General features: G+C 36.8%; 1 protein-coding gene across 5 annotated transcripts in view; it reads left to right on the top strand.

The window, feature by feature from the left end:
* Positions 1-18897, top strand: part of MYZAP (myocardial zonula adherens protein) — a 67981-nt gene that overhangs the window by 25306 nt on the left and 23778 nt on the right. For all 5 annotated transcript variants that reach the window (XM_052672418.1, XM_052672413.1, XM_052672415.1 and 2 more), the window contains 8 exons: positions 4206-4364; positions 6887-6979; positions 9266-9379; positions 10275-10427; positions 12293-12418; positions 13260-13388; positions 15535-15620; positions 18259-18364. In XM_052672418.1, coding sequence (XP_052528378.1) covers positions 4206-4364; positions 6887-6979; positions 9266-9379; positions 10275-10427; positions 12293-12418; positions 13260-13388; positions 15535-15620; positions 18259-18364 — 966 coding nt within the window. The remainder of the gene's footprint in view (positions 1-4205; positions 4365-6886; positions 6980-9265; positions 9380-10274; positions 10428-12292; positions 12419-13259; positions 13389-15534; positions 15621-18258; positions 18365-18897) is intronic.

Here is an 18897-nt window from a genome sequence, read left to right on the forward strand (position 1 = left end):
GTTTTGAGGCTTTCAATAGAGTTTGAACAGCATTCAGGCTTAACCTTCAACCAATACTTTTGCTTTGTATATCCTCTAACTCTTTAATTTACATTTTTAAATTATTCACATCCTAGAGATGAAATCCTTATTGCTTCTTGAGCAGAAATACAAAAGCAGAGCAAACATTTTTCCCACAGCAAAAATGTAGGCTATACAGAAGCCAGGAGTGGAATTTTCGCCACAGTGTGATGCAGATAATCAAGAGAAACTCATGTCAGACCTGGATCAAGGAACATGAGTGCAATGAATATGAGGCTGTTGTGCACTTTGAATCTAGGACAGCGCCTATTTTCTCTGCTGATCTGTGGCTGCCAGCCCACTCCCACCAGCATAGCAGGAGTTGTGACATAACGAATGTGGTTCACCTGCTACAGGTGGCTGCTGTTACTGTTTCTCAGCCTCTCCAGCACTAATTCTGTTTTTTATGTGCTATTTAAGCAGCTCCTTATTAAAACCAGTATTAAATGAAAGCCTCAGAAATAATTCCAGTGGTAGCTACTTCTGGTAGCTAGTGTATTTGTCTTTCTTAACGTATAAAGAGTGGCATTACAGAAACAGTTTTATTTGATTAGATGTGGCACATAATTCTACAATATTTCAAAGAGCTTAGAAGTGGAAATGTGTTAAGTGATGCTTCTTATTTAGTGTCATGAGTTTAAGAACACTTGTGTTCTATGTCTTAGCATATTTTCCACCTTTACATAATACTGATAAACCATGGGCAGTATGAAAAGCAGCTCACAAATCACATTTAAATATGAGTTTGTACTCGTTTCAGAGTTTATACTGGCTTCAGACCTTGCTTGTGCTATGTGCTTGGACAGATATAAACAGGATGCATGACAATTATTAAGACTTTTGCAACCTTGGGGTGTCGTCTTCTGTATTAAATATTTATTAAGTAAACACAGTCAGCTTTTCTTTAGGATATGTTGTGCGATCACACCAACTGCAACATGACTGTTGCTACAGCTTAGATGAAGCACGTTCCTGGAAGCTGCCTTCGTGTACATCAGCATAATGTGTTGTGGTTAACTTGAGTTGTCATATAACTGACTGTAGCCACAAAGAAATATTCATGAGTTTCTTAAGGTTAGCCAGCCTTTTCAGATAAGGGGTTTCAAGAAAATTTTGCAGCAACAAACCGTACTTGGAAGAGGTATTGTTCCAGTGCTGGAAGTGCACAGGCAGTTGGGAGTGAAAAAAATGCTCTAGATTTGGCTGATAATTTGACCTTAAAAACAATGCTTCTCTAATCTAAAGAAACCTTCCAGCTTCACCTAGTCTTCTGGTTAATTTTATAGTACTTACTTATTCTGTTATCATCACTGAGATGCCTCAGAAAGGAAAGGGGTGAGAATCTTGTCAGAAAATTGAATTTTCAGAGTGGATATATATGGAAGACAGAGCAAAACAATGAGAAGTAAAAGCAGTATCCTGTATTGTAAGTAGCACATGGCAGAACTGGAACTCTCAACAGATGATGGAGATTCCTTTAATCTTTTGAAAGAGAAGTGACAAAGAAATCTTGGGAGGCTTGTGCAAATATGGATGACAGACAATTGTGTCATCATTGCTGGAGAAGTGTGACCAGTCTGGCTTTATGCATACTTATGGTGCTCATTATGTGCCTATTATGATGTAAATTTAAATCTGTTCATCTGTGAAATATTGAAGTGTCATGGATGATTGATTCCCTTGCTGCAAAACCAATGGTCTGAATCTATCTTCCTTTGCTAGAGAGGCGTGAGTCTTGTAAAGCATTCCTTGGAAATGTGTTTGTAATGTTCTAAAAATAAGGAACTTGATCACGATCTCCGTACAGAATTCTGCAAACAGAACTTTAAACAATCCTGCTAATATTTCCGAGGCACAAAAGATCTTAGTAGTTGCTGTTCACTTCATAAAATATAGATTAGAGTGGGTAAAGGTTATGGATTTATGAATTCAATGTCTGGGGCCTTAGTAACCTCTAAACAATCAAAGCAATTATTCATCTTGTTATCTGGAAGATGGAAACTTGTATTTAATCCCTTCATCCAGATGCGGGGGAGGAGCTGAAATGAAACTACCAAAGCAACTATACAACCCTGGAAGTAAACAGATGCAAAAGTTTTGAGTCATATCCCCATCTAGTTCCTGTATTTATTTCTCAAGTAATCAGGTGCAGGATTTTTGTCAGTATGCATTAAAGAGAAGAGAAAAACAAGCAAATCATAACTATGTAACTTGGCGTTTTCAACATGCAAAATAATATCTGGTATAGATAGGGCTAGTTGACCAATATTTTTCTATTAAATGGTTGAAACTGTCTTCATCTGGTGTCAGGATTGTTCCCCTCCCAGCCCTGCGTGCACACAGAGCTTCAGCAAAATGATTAAGCCAGTAATGATACAGTAAAGCCATGTTAGTGTCATTAGGCAGTGTCAGTGCAGGAGGGACACTATTTTATTCTATAGTATATACAACAGATTTGTATTTTTACTCATTACTTTTAGCACAAATAAATTATCCTGTTCATTTTCACCCTACCCAAAGAAATATTTATTATTATGTTGTCACTGTAATTGTGTAAGTTTGGCTGCCAAAAACAGAAAGAGCTATTGCATTAGACTACAGTTACTACCATCACCTGTTGTGGTAAGAACTAAACACTTGCTGGGATGCATGTGGATGTAAACTAATAAGTTTCACCTCTTTCTGCCTCTGATATGGAGGAGAGTATTTAGATACTGTTTAGGCTACTAATGTTATAAGGAGCCTCAAAAGTCTGTGAGTTTCAATACTGTGTCATTACTGAATAACAAAACAAACTCAAATATTTTCAAAAGTAATCTCATATCTATTGACATCTTAGTAAATTTGGTGTGCAAAAGGAAGTTCAGTGAAGTTACCTGTGAGTGATTTGTCCCCATCACTGGCTTTTAAAAGAAAGACAATGCACAAAACTATTCAGTAACAGCTGTTTCTTTCAAGACTGTCTTTCTAACTTCATGCTCACAAGTAATTGCTCATTTTAGGATCTCAGTTTGCAGATATTCAAAGTTAAACGATATGATTTTTTTTTTCTTCTCATTTTAAAAGCATGGACGTCTGTCTGAGCTAGTTTCTCAAATTCTTTGTATTCAGGAATATAAATTAGTACTTCTGGAGTCTGATTCACTTCAGGTAATTGCTGCAGGAGTGTGTTTCTCTGGGTTTATCAGAAGGGAGGCCAGGTGCGTAGTCGGTGTGGGTGGCTACTTCTGACCTTGCAGATATTTATATTCGAGGGCAATGGTTCCCACTGTTTGTATACGTGTTTTTCTTACAAGGCATATTGACGTGATGTTTAAGTGGAGTCTGTTGCAAAAAGCACTTTAAAATAAGACATAAGTTTATTACAAATATGCTTCTAGAAATTTCTGCAGATTGCTAAAATATCAAACACAAGCACTAAAGCTGCCACTTCACTTTCCTATCAAGGCCTTCTATACTAGTTCATAACACTGAAACACTCACATGAATGCTGTTTCATAGCACTGCTTTGGCTCTTATAACATCAGTTGTACATGTTCTATAATTACAGACTGAGATGGACTTTTGATTGTTTTGGAGGTGTTTATCCTAAAATGAAAACTAAGATTATTGCCTCTTTATCTACAAGATAAAATGGTATTTTCTGAACTCTCACATAGAGCTTTGAAGTTTCAGTTTCATTTTCTTCTGAGAACTGTTGAAACATTTAGATTAAACTTGTGAATTTTTATGTTTTGCACAGCACAGACTTTGCAAGGGACAGGATGGAGGAATTTTTGTGTTTGCAAGAATTCAAAAGGAAACTGTAAGAGCAAATAGTCCTCTGGAAGAATGCAGAAAAGTACCATATAAGCCAGAAAGACATTCTTTCTCATGTCTCTCTCCTTACAATAATCCATCTGTTGCTCTTAGCTGTACACATACCATTTTCATTAAAGCTAGTGGAGAATTGACATCTAAGCTGATTATAGAAATCACTGATCATCCCAAAATATGAAGGTTGATAATTTGGTCCACAGGTATTTGGGATCTAGTATTCTTAGGTACTGCTGTTCTTTCACTATAGTTGCTTGTCTTATGTTCCTGCCTTCAATTTTTAAATCATTCTAGAACTTGTTTGAAATAAAATATGATTTGTTTTTAAGGAGCTCTACCATGTACCAAATGGCATGTCTCCAGGGAAGCTCTCTCATGGAATGGTGTATGGCGTTGTGCACCGGACTGACAACAACCATAAGAGAGAAATGGTGGTTTATGGCTGGTCAGCTGATCAGCTGAAAGAGGAGATGAATTACATTAAAGAAGTGAGTTATGCTTTCACCTTCAGAATTTGTGAGATATACCTTCCATATATTTCTGTAGAGCTGTGAGTGTATGCGGGATGACTGATGTCACACCAAATAACCTCAAATTTGAATAGAGAACCCATTCTGAAGCTAATGGTTTGCCTTGTTATTTCTTGAGTTGAAAAAAACTGAAGTACCTAAAAGCTACATGGTTGAAGCTCACACCCTCTGTGCCAGATGATAATCTGTAATGCTTAGTGATTGTTGGGGGGGCTTATGGCTGGACAAGCAAGCTGCCTAACTGATTTTAAGGTTCCCATTCTGAAACGTTCATAATTTCAAAGTTATGCAGGATAAACTTTGTAAGCATGAAAGGATGAACTCTCTCTTATCTTCTGCTTCCCCCTCCTCCATCACAGTTTTGAAAAGGCTCCCAAATTAGGTGATATAGTAAAATCACTTGGGTATGTCTTGGGGCAGCCTTAAAATAGTCAGCCTAATAAGATGACTTTGTACTACTTTCTTTGTGCATGCTCATTTAGCATAATTGGCAAAAACTGTACTGAAAGAATAAAATGAATTTCTGATGCTGCTAGTTTTTGTGCTCAAGACTCACCATCTCTTTGCCTGTCAGTCCTTGTCTCTCAGGCTTTGGCAATAACCTTCTAATTAGCCCAGAGTGAATAATTTGACCTCTTTCCATCCTCCTTTGCCACCCAGGAAGCTGTTGGTCAATGGTTATCATCTTACAATGACTCAAGTGCAGGAGAACTGTGTTGATATAAAAGGGAGGAACACTGTGTCAAGCCAGCAGTCTAGGAGACTGTAATTATGTGTACTCTTAGCATCTGCCTGGTCTCCAGTTATCAGCACTTGTTTTTCTCCTTTATTACTCACAGATTTCAAGCTCCCAGTGTTTAACACCAGTACCTGCACTCGCCATTTAGGGTCTGTTGCTACTGTTACGCAGGCAAGGAACATGAGCTGCTGTTTTCCTGCCTGTGCAGTTTATCTGAAGTGCTGTCAGGGAATGGATGAACTGGTACACAGCACAGGCTGCACTGCTTCTGGTACCTGATTCAGATTGCTTGAACTGGGAGCATGTCCCTGCACTTCTCTGCTCTCTGTTGGCTTGTGGCAAAGTGGGAAACGTCAGTCCAGACTGATAGCATGTTTTGCACTGGTACTTGGTTATAAAAAGGGTAAAACCCTTGAAGAAGTGGAGGCTGTGAACCAACCATGCTAGTTGTGAACTTTGGCCTGCCAGATAAGTTTCATCTTTATAAGCAGAGCCCTCAGCTTGTGCCACATATTCTGACTTAGCCCGGAAATGGAAGGCCATGTTCTGAACTACTGATGCTTCTTTTTCCTGTACCGGTGTCAAACTTGCACCTTGCAAGTGTGTGTGTGGGCAGGTGCATGTGTGTGAGTAGAGACAGTGCTTCCTTCAGAAGTGCAGGAGTCAGCTTCCTTCCGTGTTTCTCATCACAAAGGAAACATGCAGTCTGGGATAGGTTGAATCCACTCCTTATGTAGGTTTGGTGGCCAGTGTCCTCTTTCTGGGACTGCATATGTTGCAGAACTCCCAGAAAATTCCCCCTTTTAATGCTTTCCCCTTCTTCCTTCCCAAGCCCCACTTCAGCTATGCAGATGCAAGGTAAGCTGACTGCCCTAGATAATCTGCAACCAGTGTGTGTTCAGCTGAGGGGAGGGGAAGAAAAAGAATTTGAGCTACGTAGCTGGAAGATAAACTGTAGGCAAACATTTAATGAGGGTTTACAATGTGTGCTCTTGAGAAAATTTGGTTCTTTGCATGTTTCTCAATGGCATGCAAACCCAAGCTGGCTTTTAACATACCTTTTTTTTTTTTTTTCTTTCCCTTTTTCCTTTCTTTTATTTTTTAATTTTATTTTTATTTATTTTTATTTTTTTTTTAGAAAGGCAAAGTATAGCTTACATCCATAGGTATTAAACAAGGTCAGATTGGGTACTCTATTCTTCAGATTTGTAATTACATTGGTAATTAATACATTATTTAACTAGATATGAGCCTGGAAGTCCAAATTCAGTGAAACTAAAGGGTTTATTTTCAAAGGACACTTGGTGAAAACTTAATTAAATGCTGTAACAGAATTAATGTATGAATATGGATTTCATAATCCATATTGGATGCTTTTCTTAGAAAGAAAACATTGTATGTTCAAGTTAATTTTCATTCAACTAATAAACTAAATAAGTTAGTCTTCTGGAAAGTTTAATTGAAATTTGTTATTTAAATTATTAATTTACTAGTGTTTAAGTGTACAGAGAATTTTAGAATTGCTCACATTTTTGTTTATATCATCTCTGTGTGGACAGCTCTTAAGAATTAAGTTCTAGTCTTAAGAGTGAACTATTGTTGACAAAAAGTTTTAATTAATTAATAAAGGGCAATTCTAAAAGTAACACTAAAGAACACAGAAACAAAATACTGTGTCCCAGTACAAACAGTGTCATCAATAAGTCTGGTTGATAAAGGCATGTGATTTTTCTAACACCAGGTGAGAGCAACTCTGGAAAAAGTAAGAAAGAAAATGTATGGGGAGTATGATGAAATGAAACGAAAAATACAGCAGCTTACGAATGAACTGAAAGTAAGTATGCATTCAATTGTAGGGAAAGTATATGACAATAACTTGTCCCTGTGCTATCTATTTACCTTTTCCCTCCAGGAAGGTAAAGTAAGACAGGGATGCTTTTGTATATGAAATTAGTTGCCTGGTTATTGGAAATGAAAGATAATCTTGATAGCATTGCCTGGGTGCGTGTTCATTCTAGACAATCTGGGAATTATTGGAGATCTTTGTAGCACTGAGCTGCCATATGAAATGAAAAAAAATATTGACTATATAATTAGGAGTGATCAGTGCAACATAGAGTTGTGGTTTCATCAGACTGCTCTGTTTTAGTGACTGTAATGTTTAAATATGATAATAAAAGAAGTAGCAGCATTCTTTAATGCATGACAGTCCTAACATGACTTACCTTGTGGTTCTTAATGAACCTTTTGGTGGTCATTTGATGAACTCTTTCTTTGTGCTTTTTCAGTAAGACCTGCTGCAGTCTGTAGATTTACCTTTTGTCTTAAACTGCTGAGTTCTTTGGTCCAACAATCACTGACAACCTGCTGTGGATTTTATATTCAGTACTGTTATTCACAGCTTTGGTTCAGAGGAAGCTTTGATAATTAAACATATTTAACTTCAAAAATGTGGGACTCTGTGCCTTTCTTACCTCCTCATTTGAAGACTGTCAGTTTATATATAAGATCAGAGCACAGAACAAAATTATGTGTCAAGTAGTATAAAAATTAAAAATTTTTTAAAATCACACCAACTTGAGAGGAGGGAGGGAAGAACTGAATTTTTGTGAAACAAATTAAATAGCCTTTGTGATGCTGACGATATGCAGCCCCCATCCAGTACCACGTAGGCAAACACTGGCTTAGATGCAGCTTTGCCTTCTCTCTGGTTGATCCTTACTGAACAGCAGTGATGATATTCTATGCTTCCAGATCCTCCACTGGACCAGTAGAAATCCTTCATGAGTCCGAAAATCTCTCTTAATAGTTTCTGACCACTTCTGACAGAATCTCTAATTCCGAAGCAAATAAACATTTTATGAAGGATTCTTTCTGAAGTCAATGGCACACTGAGACATCCTTCCTCACACACACATACTTTCTTAATAATTGAGAGTGCCTGAAAAAAAAAAAAAAAAGCACAGGTGTTCTTCTATCTAATAACATATGCTTTTTAAAATTTGTTTGGTTTTGTTTGTTTTCTACATGACTGCCACCTTCCATGCTGTTTGAGGATCCTACTTAAAATCCTTTCCACACTCTTAGCTTCAGCTTCGAATCACTATGCTTTTTTTCCCCATCAGTTTCAAGGACTACTTTTTGTTCATTAAGTTAGTTTGAAGTTTGTACTTCAAATACTCTCCCTTGGGCAGTAAGTTTCTTCACAAAAGTTCTTATCTTGTAATTTTTTTAATTTATCCAAAGCATTTCTGTTTTCATTTGTTTTTAACTGAGCACACATTTGTATAGAATTAGCAGTAACTAAATAACTTCTGCTCCCTGGCCTGACCTGATCTATTTATAACTTTGTTACTAAACACTAATTGATCTTCGTATCGATCAGTGGTGCTCTTTTGCTTTAACAAGAAACACATCTGTCTGGTCCATGACATAAATCCAAGTTGGGCTGGCTTCCATTAGTAACAATTTTCTTCTTTATTACTAAATGGTTCCTGATCATTTCTACAGTTTGGGTTTCTGTCACCTCTTCAATGGTGTCATTTTATGCTTTTATTTCCTCAAGTTTTAAGCATGCAAGTGTGTGTATGTATGTGCACAACAAAAGACAGATCTTCACACAACATAGTTCCCTGCTGACTTTTCCTGCCTGCTTCGTTCTGCTTGATTCTTTGGTGCTCTTGATGTTGCTTCTTTACATACTCTGTCACTTCCTTCTCAATTAAGGCTATTCTACCTTTCACCCAAACCTTTCTAGATTTCTTCATTTCTTGCATTCTTCTGATTTTCACCAGCAACCTACCCACTCTATGCATATCATCTTTCTGAATAGGCATTTGTCAAATGTCCTCTTGTCCTTTCAGAAAAGGTTTTACGCTGATTACTGTTCAACAGCAGACAGCCACTTTCACTTTATGTTCACTTCTGTTAGCATATTTGAATTATATATTTTGCTTGTTTGTTTTTGAGGTACAGGCATGTGGTTTGGGGTCTATATATTTTAAGCATCCTAGTACTGTGAAAATTAGCCATGGGATCTATCTATTCTGTAGGTCCCTTTGAGAGAATAGGTAAACTTGATCATTATTCTATATAAAACTTCTTTTTTTTTCCTGCTCAGGTGACAAATGCTCATCAGGAATCCTTAGAGAATCATGTGCGAGTGCAGGCTGCAGCCTTAGATAGCTTTAGTGAAATGAACAGCTCCTTGACATCAGCATCAATAGACTTGCAGGTACATTTTAACAGCTGTTTCACAGCTGACAACTTCCTTTTCTGACATGGATTTAAAAGCATATGTTAAACATGAATAACAAAAATAGTTTCTAACACTAAACAAGCCATAAAGTATTGTCTTGGATATCTGAGGCAGCTAATTTGTGACACTAAGGAAAAGAATACAGCGACTGTTTTGTAACCAACATTAAAAGACTGTACAATCAAGAGATACTAATCTGCTGCAGACTAATGCCACTAGTCATGTCTCTACAAAATATCTTAAGGTAAAAATGTGATTTGTTCTGTGTTGTGCAAAGCAGAGCACATCCTGGCTCTCCTACCTTTGCTATTTAATAGAGATGGAAGTGGCATGTGTGGATGCTAAATACCTGTGAGGCTTTACATAGTTGTGAAATTTTGGGGGAGGGAGAATGGGGGGATGTATTTTCTGTTTTAAAGGATTCCAAATTCCCATGCATCTAAACTCAAAAAGTTCCTGCTTTCTTGTATGTCATAGTTATTTTCACTTTCGTACATATATATGTAAAATATATATATTTATATATATGGCCCTTGGAGAGAAGAAAGGAAGATTACTGGGAGTAATATTTGTACTTAAATGTATCCATATTCCTTCCTCTTTTTGTCGTGTTCCAGGACTTGATTTCAGTGAGTATGTTCCTTATGGAAACACCCTCTAGCAAACCAAAAACAACAACAAACAATTTTAAATGTTAAAACTTGCAACACTGTTCACACTACATTGACAAATCAGGATTGCCTTAAATATTTGTGGGTTGGTTTTTTGGTTTTCTTTTTTTTTTTTTTTTTCCTGTTCTACACTTTCTTGACTATGTTAGCTCACTGAATTATTTCTGAATCTTAATATGTGGTTTGCCTCTTTGTTTCAGAAAACTCTGGTGGATGTTACTTTGGAGAACTCTGATATAAGGGAACAAATAAGGAATTTAAAACACACACATGAGCAATCTATGGAAAAGCTGAGAGAGAAGCAAAAACAACTGGAAACAGCACAGATTGAAAATCAGTTACTGAAATTAAAGGTGCAGTATATAAACTCCCCTGAAAACATTGCACAGTAAGAGCATTAGAAGTATATTAAATGAATTCTGTTTTGACAACAAAGAATCTCAGCTGGCAAGTCAGACTCCTCATAACATGGGATTACTATCAGGGCATGTTGGCAGGTGGAATTTCAAACTGTTAAGTAGTAATCAATGTCCACTGATGTAAGTTTATAACTTTATAACTTTGTACAGTACCATAAGAATGTCTTGATGTTGAGTTTGTTTACATGGTATTGTCAAATTTTTGACAGGTAATCTTCTCAGTTTTATGACCCATAAAGTCAGTCGATATGTACTGTAACAGCTAGTTTCTTGGAAAAACAACTAAGCTATTTCTTTCAGAGAAATAAATGCAGAATATAGTTTCATATGGCAGAAAGCTTGCCCATTTTCTTCCCTCATCTCGCTTGTCTGCCAAAAGTATTCCTTTAATCTCCTTTAAATGAAAAAAAAAAAAAAGCACCTCTTCTGTAAAGCTTTTTCTCTCTGGTTTACTCATGTCTAATTTGTTCATAGAAGATGTTTCTTTTTGGCTCTCTAGTGACCTGTATTTATGCTTAATGATGAATGGTTAATAATATTAGTTTACCTCAACTTACAATTCATTTTCTAGTTTCCTTTCATAATAAAGCTTTAGAGGCTGTATAAGTAGTCTCTCTCAAAAAGTGCAAATTACTACCTCTGTCCCTGTTTCTGTTTGGGTGAGGTGCCCAGGGGGAAATTGCAGTACAAGTGGAATCCTTCAGAGCTTAGTCCCTTTGCAAGGAATGAAATATGTTATTATCCCACAGGGCAGTAGGACACTTGTTCCTACCACGCAAGATAAACACAAGGGTTTAATAAACCCTTCAGTCCTTGAAGCAAAGAAGTAAAAAACAAAATACAAGAACCCCACACAAACAAAACCTTGAAATCAGAACCAGGGGCTTTGTGGTTGTGTGATCAACAGGGATCACTTCATTCTTCTCCCTGCTGTAGCTCTCACAGTATTTTAGTATAACCTTCTCTGATTTATAGCATCTCTAGTAAGAGAACTAAGTCCTGGAGAAGCTGTTCTACTTTGCTTTTACTGGAGTTTACATAGTAAATGGACTAAGCTGCAAATGTCCTATCCAGTGTTTAATCACTGAGGGTGTGTTTTAGTGAGTGTTTTGAACCACCCTAAAGGGGAAATCCTGTCTCTGAATTGCCATTCTTGCCCTCTTCCTTGATGCAGTGATAGAGTTGCTCATCCTATGGTTAAAAATTAACCATATCCAATCCCTGGGTCTATTAATTTTCAGCCTGGTTTGTTCTCTGATGAACTTTTCTCCATGATCACCCTGTTTCTTGTGCTTGCACAAAGAGTAGTACGTGAACAAGCAAGAGAGAGAAGAGTGCATCTGTGTCTTCTGCTTAACAACACATAAATTAGATTCAGCTTAAGGTAATCACTACTTTAAGAGTTCATGGCCATCTAGAAACAGGAGCTAAATCTATTCTCTCTAAAATACGCTTTTGTAATGTGGCAGGAGTCTTCCAGTGACTTGGACACTCTTATGGAAGGGCTCAGTAAAGAGTCATGACCTGTTCCTGGAGAAGCAATGGTTGGTTAAATTCAGGCACCATCAAACTTGATGAAATAGTAACTTCCACAAATTTGAATGAGTTCTACATTGGCCATGTTGTAAATGATCTTGACACGAATGAAAATCTGCTTCAATTATGTCAAACTTATAGCAAGATGGAGCTAAAATTCAAGGTGTTAGTTTCATGTCATGCGAGTTTCATTTCTCCTGCAGACATCTGTGCTCTACTGACTGATGGGTCAACTATAACTTTCATCCTTTCCCCTATTGTAGGTGGAATCATCACAAGAAGCCAATGCTGAAGTCATGAGAGAGATGACGAGAAAACTGTACAGTCAGTATGAGGAAAAACTGAGAGAAGAGGAGCAGAAACATAAAGCTGAGAAGGAAATTCTCCTAGTATGTATATTTGGTCTGTAAAAGTGGTATTCAGTTTGGGTGTCATTTCTCAATCACCTAATAGTCCAGAGTGTGCATATGCTTCTTTCTTTGTGACTTGTCAAACCACCATTACACAGTTTTCAAAGCTATCGGGGTTTTAGGGCTGAGAAAAAAGTATATTCAAACGCAGCAGCAGTAATGATAATATAGGCTTCAAAATTTAAAATTAAGTATTTTGGCCTTTTTTTTTTTTTTTTTTAGCTTCTGATCCTCTTTAAAAAACAAACAAACAAACAACTTTTGTCCAATTTTAGTGATATTTTAGAAGAGGGAAGGAGGAAGGGTAAATTTCACTGGACATTAGTTAGACAGTAATTCTTGGTGTCTCCTTGTCTCATTCCACCCACAAGTAAAACCTTTTTTGAACAGTTTGTCATGTTCTTCTAGCTGCTAAAGACAGATGATTGAGATTGAAGGTAGATTCCCTAGCCTGTTTCTATTCCTGTTGTTTTATGTGTGAGGAAAGTACACAGCTGAACAGGATAAAAGCTGTCAATTGGAATAGCGTAGTTTCTCATGCTGTTTCTTCACTGCTATTCAGAAGGGAGAACAAATATGTAAGAAATGGTGTTTTTCTCACACTTTCATAATGATACTTTACAATACCTCTGTGCTTCAAAATGCCCCAGATCTTTTGCTCTATACACATTTGGGATCACAACTCTTCCAGATTTCTAGGTAAGTCAACAGCTTTGAGCTTTGCTTACAAACTGCTGTCTTGATGCTACAGCCTAAGAATGGTTTCATTTCTCATTAATGTACTGTATGTTGTTGTGACTGTAAATCTTCTTACATGAAGGAGGAAACCAACCGGCTTCTGAAGGCTATTGAGGAGTCAAATAAGAAGATGCAGATTACAGAAACAAGTATACAGGAGAAAGACCAGAGAATTGGTGAGCTGGATCGGTTGATTGAACGCATGGAAGAGGTATGAGAGTTAGTTGCTTGTCATATTCAAAGACAAGGGAGAAGTACCTGAAGGGAATGTTATTTATTTTTTAGTTGCCTGTTGCTCAGTACCATACTCAGTGGTTTACCACTGCTGTTATTGCATCCATATAAATAAATGCATCTAGATTATCAAGGAGATACTATGACTAAGTGATTCTTCTACTTTTTTGGTGGTCAGAGCTGCTTTATGTAGTAAACCATCATATTAAAAAAACATTTTGTCTTCCTGCTGTGTACATGGTTTCCCAAGCCTAATGAATTAATCGTAAATGACCCAAAAGCTCATAGAAATGATGTTGGTAGGGCTACTAAAATGTATTTTAGCAAGATACAGGCCTTGTTATTAAACTATTTATAGTTCTGATTGGAATTGCATCTCCAAATTTCTTCTCATTTGAATACAGTGCTAATCTGAAGGCTTCAAACTAAAAGGTTCTGAATGTTCTTTGCGGATATGTAGCAGCAGCTTCCCTTTTCCATGTAGACTTTACCTCATTTTGATGTCTCAGAATATTTTGGGAAGGGAAGAAAAGATGGAGTACAATGCTTTTCAATCTAAAATTTACCTTCTTTCTTTTCTGACAGTATTAAAATATATTTCTCCCCCTAGCTCAATAATCCCTACTAAAATGTAATTAAGAACTGTTTCTTCGATGATTGCCTTTTAAATCTCTGAAAGCAGAAATGCTTTGAGACATTTATCTCTTGCTACACTGGCAGCACTACCATAAAACTAGTTTCAGCAGTTTTGTATTGTTTCTTTTTATTTCCCACCCTTCCTTCTCTTCTATGGATTTTGCTCTGGGACAAAATTTACAGTAGTATTCAGATTATTATTATTCTAATGCATGATTATGTCTGTGAGTATCACAATACCTTTTCCTACCTGGTATTTTTTTTTCTCAATCGCATCTGTTGGACCTTCTCAAATATCTGAAACTGAAAGCTGAAAGCTTTATATATCCTCTGTCTCCAGCAGTTACAGTGAAATTTCTTCTTCATTTTCTAGTATCATTCACTAAACTAAGAATGAATGTTATTGTTTAATCCTTAGACTGTATGGTGTCATGCTAAAAGGGATAAGAGCAGCACTTTTAAAAGTCTTCAGTACTCTAGGATGTACTTTGGTGTCTCCCATTTAAGTAAATAGCAGACATCATCTTTAGAGATCTGGGTCTTTGTATCTAGAATAAAGAAACAGAGAATGTACTGAGAAATTCTAGTAAGTAAAGATAATATAATCTTGTGTTTTACAAGTGAAATGTTTTTTCATCTACTTCAGTATGGACTTCAATATAGTAAATTTTTGCTACTGCTGAGGAATATATTTTTAATGGCCAGTCTTGTTGGCTTAACTGGTTAGTCTGATGTGCATTTATATTGAGCCTCTTTTGTCTAACGCTTACAAGTCTCATTAGTAGAATTAAAGATTACTCTGAGGAATCATGTCAGCTTAACAGGCCACTTCAGCAGCTCTGTTAACTTCATCTGGGCTGCAGCCTATCGCTTATAAGTATTATGCAATGAATCAAGGAATTGTAACACCGTTCTTACAGTACGGATGAGTTTCTTTTCTTTAGTTATTTAATTTGCTCTCATCTACTTGATATTTGAATGGCTCTCTTAAATTCCCATCAAACTGGATAGCAGATTCCTCTATTGGTCTGTGTTCATTCAGTTCCCAAGTTCTCACAGATTTTTCACAAGCACTTTGTGGATGACTGAAAAAGGATGTTTTTGGAGGGAAGAAATAGAGGAGTAGCTTGTATCTCTGCCTTGAAATGAGAAATCTTTTTGGTAGGATAGCATGGAAAATATGACAGTTATGTAGTTAAAGATAGTGATGATTCATTTCTTCATTCAAATATGTCAGTTTCAAGTATCACTGCACATCTTCAAATGTATGATTGATAAGTCTGGATAGCTGGAATTTGATTCTATTATTTAATTCTGTGGATATAGGCGATGAATGAATCCTCTGTAGCAGCTGTAAATTTGTTTAATTACTTTGTATTTTCATTTCACAAATGATCTTTTGAATTGCAATGAAATATTATTCTTAGTGAAGTCTTTACATTTTGACATATGGAAAACTGAGGGAGGCTATTGCATTTCTTGTTTAGGAACGTCACCAGCTGCAAAAACAACTGGAACTAAATGAAATACAACTATCTGGAGCAAAATCTGAAAGCAACTCTGACAGTGAGAGGTGAGATATGTTTCGTCAATGAACAGTATTGCTAGATAATGTTAGGGGTTGATTGGTTTGTTTTTGGACATCTGAATTTTATTTTCCTAACTTGAAATCTGCAGTTTAGGAGACATTGTCCATCTGATAAGTTCTTTGTTCAAATATAAAAAAAATATGAAGAGGATTAATCACAAATTTCTTCCATACATTTGTCCTGAAAAGTTCTTTGCAAACATGCAGAATATGTGCAACATAACATATTTAATGGATTGCATTTTTCTTAAATCTGCATTCCCAAATTCATTGTAGTATAATGCTAACTACAAACACTGTGGTCATCACCTTCTAGACCATTTGATATGGTTCTAAAAGAAAATATATTCTGTATCAATATGAAGCGATAGGATAAAATCAGCTGTAGGATAAAAAAAAAAAAGTTCATCTTTGATAATTTGAACTGATGAAGAGAGCAAGAGTTTTGCATCTGACTTGTCTTCTGTATAAAAGAAAAACAGTGTATATGCAGGTCTACAAATGTGGGGAACATATGCACATGAACAAAATGAAGGTGTGGAAAAATCTGTCCTGTAGCATCACAGTGCAGAAATAGGTTGTGAAGTTATTTGAGGGAAGTGAGAGTGATGTTGCTGGCAGTGAGACCTCTGTGAATGGTTGTTCTGGAAAGCATGAGGCAAAGAAGGAAGAGCTAATGGCGTGGTGGCACCTGGGTGTGCTGCTTCTGCCCAAGGATGGCATGTGCATCCACTGCTACTTCTTTGACACCAATGCAGCATCACAAATAGGCAAAAGAAAGTTTAATGCAAAGCCAGAATTACGGTTTCAAGAGAAATCTATCCAGCACCAAGGTAGCGTAACTACCACTGGAGTGAGAATTGTGTCTATTACTCTCAAATGTTTATATGACACTAGTAGAGTGGGTAAAAATGATTTATAAGCAGAGACTGAACAATCATACTTGATTACTATTGATATTTTTGGGGACCTAGAAACTCAGTTTTAAAGTTTTGAATTTCTGGCATCCTATTCTTCTGTATGATGCACAAACGCAAGCGGAAATCTCTGCCCAGAGCACCTTATTGCCTAGTTGCACTGATCTGTGACCTTCTTATTGGTTTCAGGAAATAATGGCTTTTCATGTCAGTCTGTTAAAACAACATTTTAAAATGTATAGATGTTCCATGCAACATAGAATATGGAGATGAAAAACTATTTCCTTCTTTCCTTTACCACTGTCTAACTGATACTCTTCCCACGTCAGTGAATCCTGCTCTGCCCACTCAGCATGAAAAGTTATGCTGCAGTAAAAAGGGTAAAGGAGAGACAGGAATTTGTGCAGTGCAGAGTGAGCAAGCATACGATAGCAATCTATACAATGAGTCAGTGAATCTGTATTCACATGATGAGGTCTGTTCTGAAGTTCTCTACCTGAGGATTATCTCTTCTGTTTCTCCATTACTTGTAGTACTTTAATTTAAAATCTTTTAATAAGGCAAGATGTGTGTTATAGTTGCAAAATGAAAACTGCGGCTTTGTGAGACCTTAACATGCGTGACTAAAAAACTTGCAGTAATGCCTTGTTTTTTGAGTCCTTGTCCAAGTGCTGAGGTTACAGTTCCATAGAGTGCTGTTAACAGAAGCTTTTTATGGAGGGGAAACAGCATGCAATTCAAACATTCAATAGAATCATGTCATACAGTTTGCCATCTGCTGCTTTTCCTTAAAATGGTTGTTCTGTTTGCGACTTCAGCAGTTTCTTCTGCTGTGCACAGAGCAAGATTAAAAAATTCTTTTTGTGTTTGATTCCCCTCTTCCACTTCTCGAATCTGTCCTGAACCTAGCAGTACAGAAGCTTATTTTGCAAGCCACAAATTGCTCTTATTTATGAATTTTGAAAACTGTATATTCAGATAAAAATGGAGGAGGTCATGGCCAACATGCCAATAGTCTCTTAAATATTCCCTCCTGTTTCAGTTTTTGGTAGGAGTTCGAAGAATGTTGTATTTCTGTGCTAAATGGCTTTTAAGAAAAACAGAATCTCTATACAAGGCCATAGGTATAAACTAAAAACATCGGCAGCAACTCTTGCTGACTGTTGTTGACTTATTTCTACTCCAGTTAGCTTTCTGCTACTGTTGGCAACTATGCCAAATACTCGATTCACAGCTGCCCCGTAGTAGGAGAGCACTTAAAAGGACAGCTGCAGATGTGCTTCCTTGGATTCTATTTTGTTTATATTTCCAAAAGGTTTGCAGGTGATTGTAAGCCAGGATAAATGTGCCTTTCAGGTGATAAAGATCTAGTTGTCTCAATGCCTTTTACTTCAAGGAAAAACAGATGTCTCAAGAAGATGAGCTTTATTATTATGCTTAACTGTCAGCACTTTGGGCTATGAGTAAGTGTGCCAGAATGCCAGAGAAAGGTGAGTGAACTTGGGTGGAGACAACTACTTAGACTACTACACTACCAGTAAGACGTAGTTTAGACAAATAAAATACACTTCTGCCAGTGGAATTTGACTTGCCTACCTCTGTACCGGATCTTCTTGATTTGTGGTGAGATTCTGGCAGTTTATTCCTGTTTTGCTTCTGCTGCATACCTTCTCACTTATACATTTAACTCTTCCATCTTTTGCTAGGTCACAGCATTTGGAGGAGGTAGCAGCTAGCCTAAGGGAGAGAATAAAGCATCTGGATGATATGGTCCACTGCCAACAGAAGAAAGTTAAGCACATGGTTGAGGAGGTGAGAACCAGTAAAACAATTAGTACATTATCCAGAGAGCTGTGTTCTGTGCAGTTTCCTTATGCCACCTTACTTACAAACGCAGTGGAAGATGAGTTAAACATCTGGGACTAGTAAAGCAGAAAGGCACAGTAAAAGCAGTTTAACCCCATGCCTTTGGGTTATATACTTTAGGATGACTTTCTGGAACACTTTGTGTCAGTCCATGAACTAAACATACCATATATAACTTAATTTGAAGCATTCAGATCAGTTAAGGGTCTTCTTCCTATATGAGAGTAGAAGGCAGACAGACAGCAGTATTATGCTAAGCCTTGCTACTTCAGAGTAGAGACAGAGTAGAGACGTTCATGAAATATCTTTTTTTTTTTGGTCTTTGGATATCACATGTCTACCAAATCAAACGTTTGGAAACTATTCTAATCTAAGACATTCGCAATGTACTGTTAGAGGTTATCTAATTAGACATGGAGTTTTCTATTTTTATCAAGATGGTATTATGTATACCTCTATCTATATGATATTTGCCTATA

This window comes from Tympanuchus pallidicinctus, unplaced genomic scaffold, assembly GCF_026119805.1.
Source record: "Tympanuchus pallidicinctus isolate F22 unplaced genomic scaffold, pur_lepc_1.0 scaffold12, whole genome shotgun sequence".
NCBI classification, from domain to species: domain Eukaryota; kingdom Metazoa; phylum Chordata; class Aves; order Galliformes; family Phasianidae; genus Tympanuchus; species Tympanuchus pallidicinctus.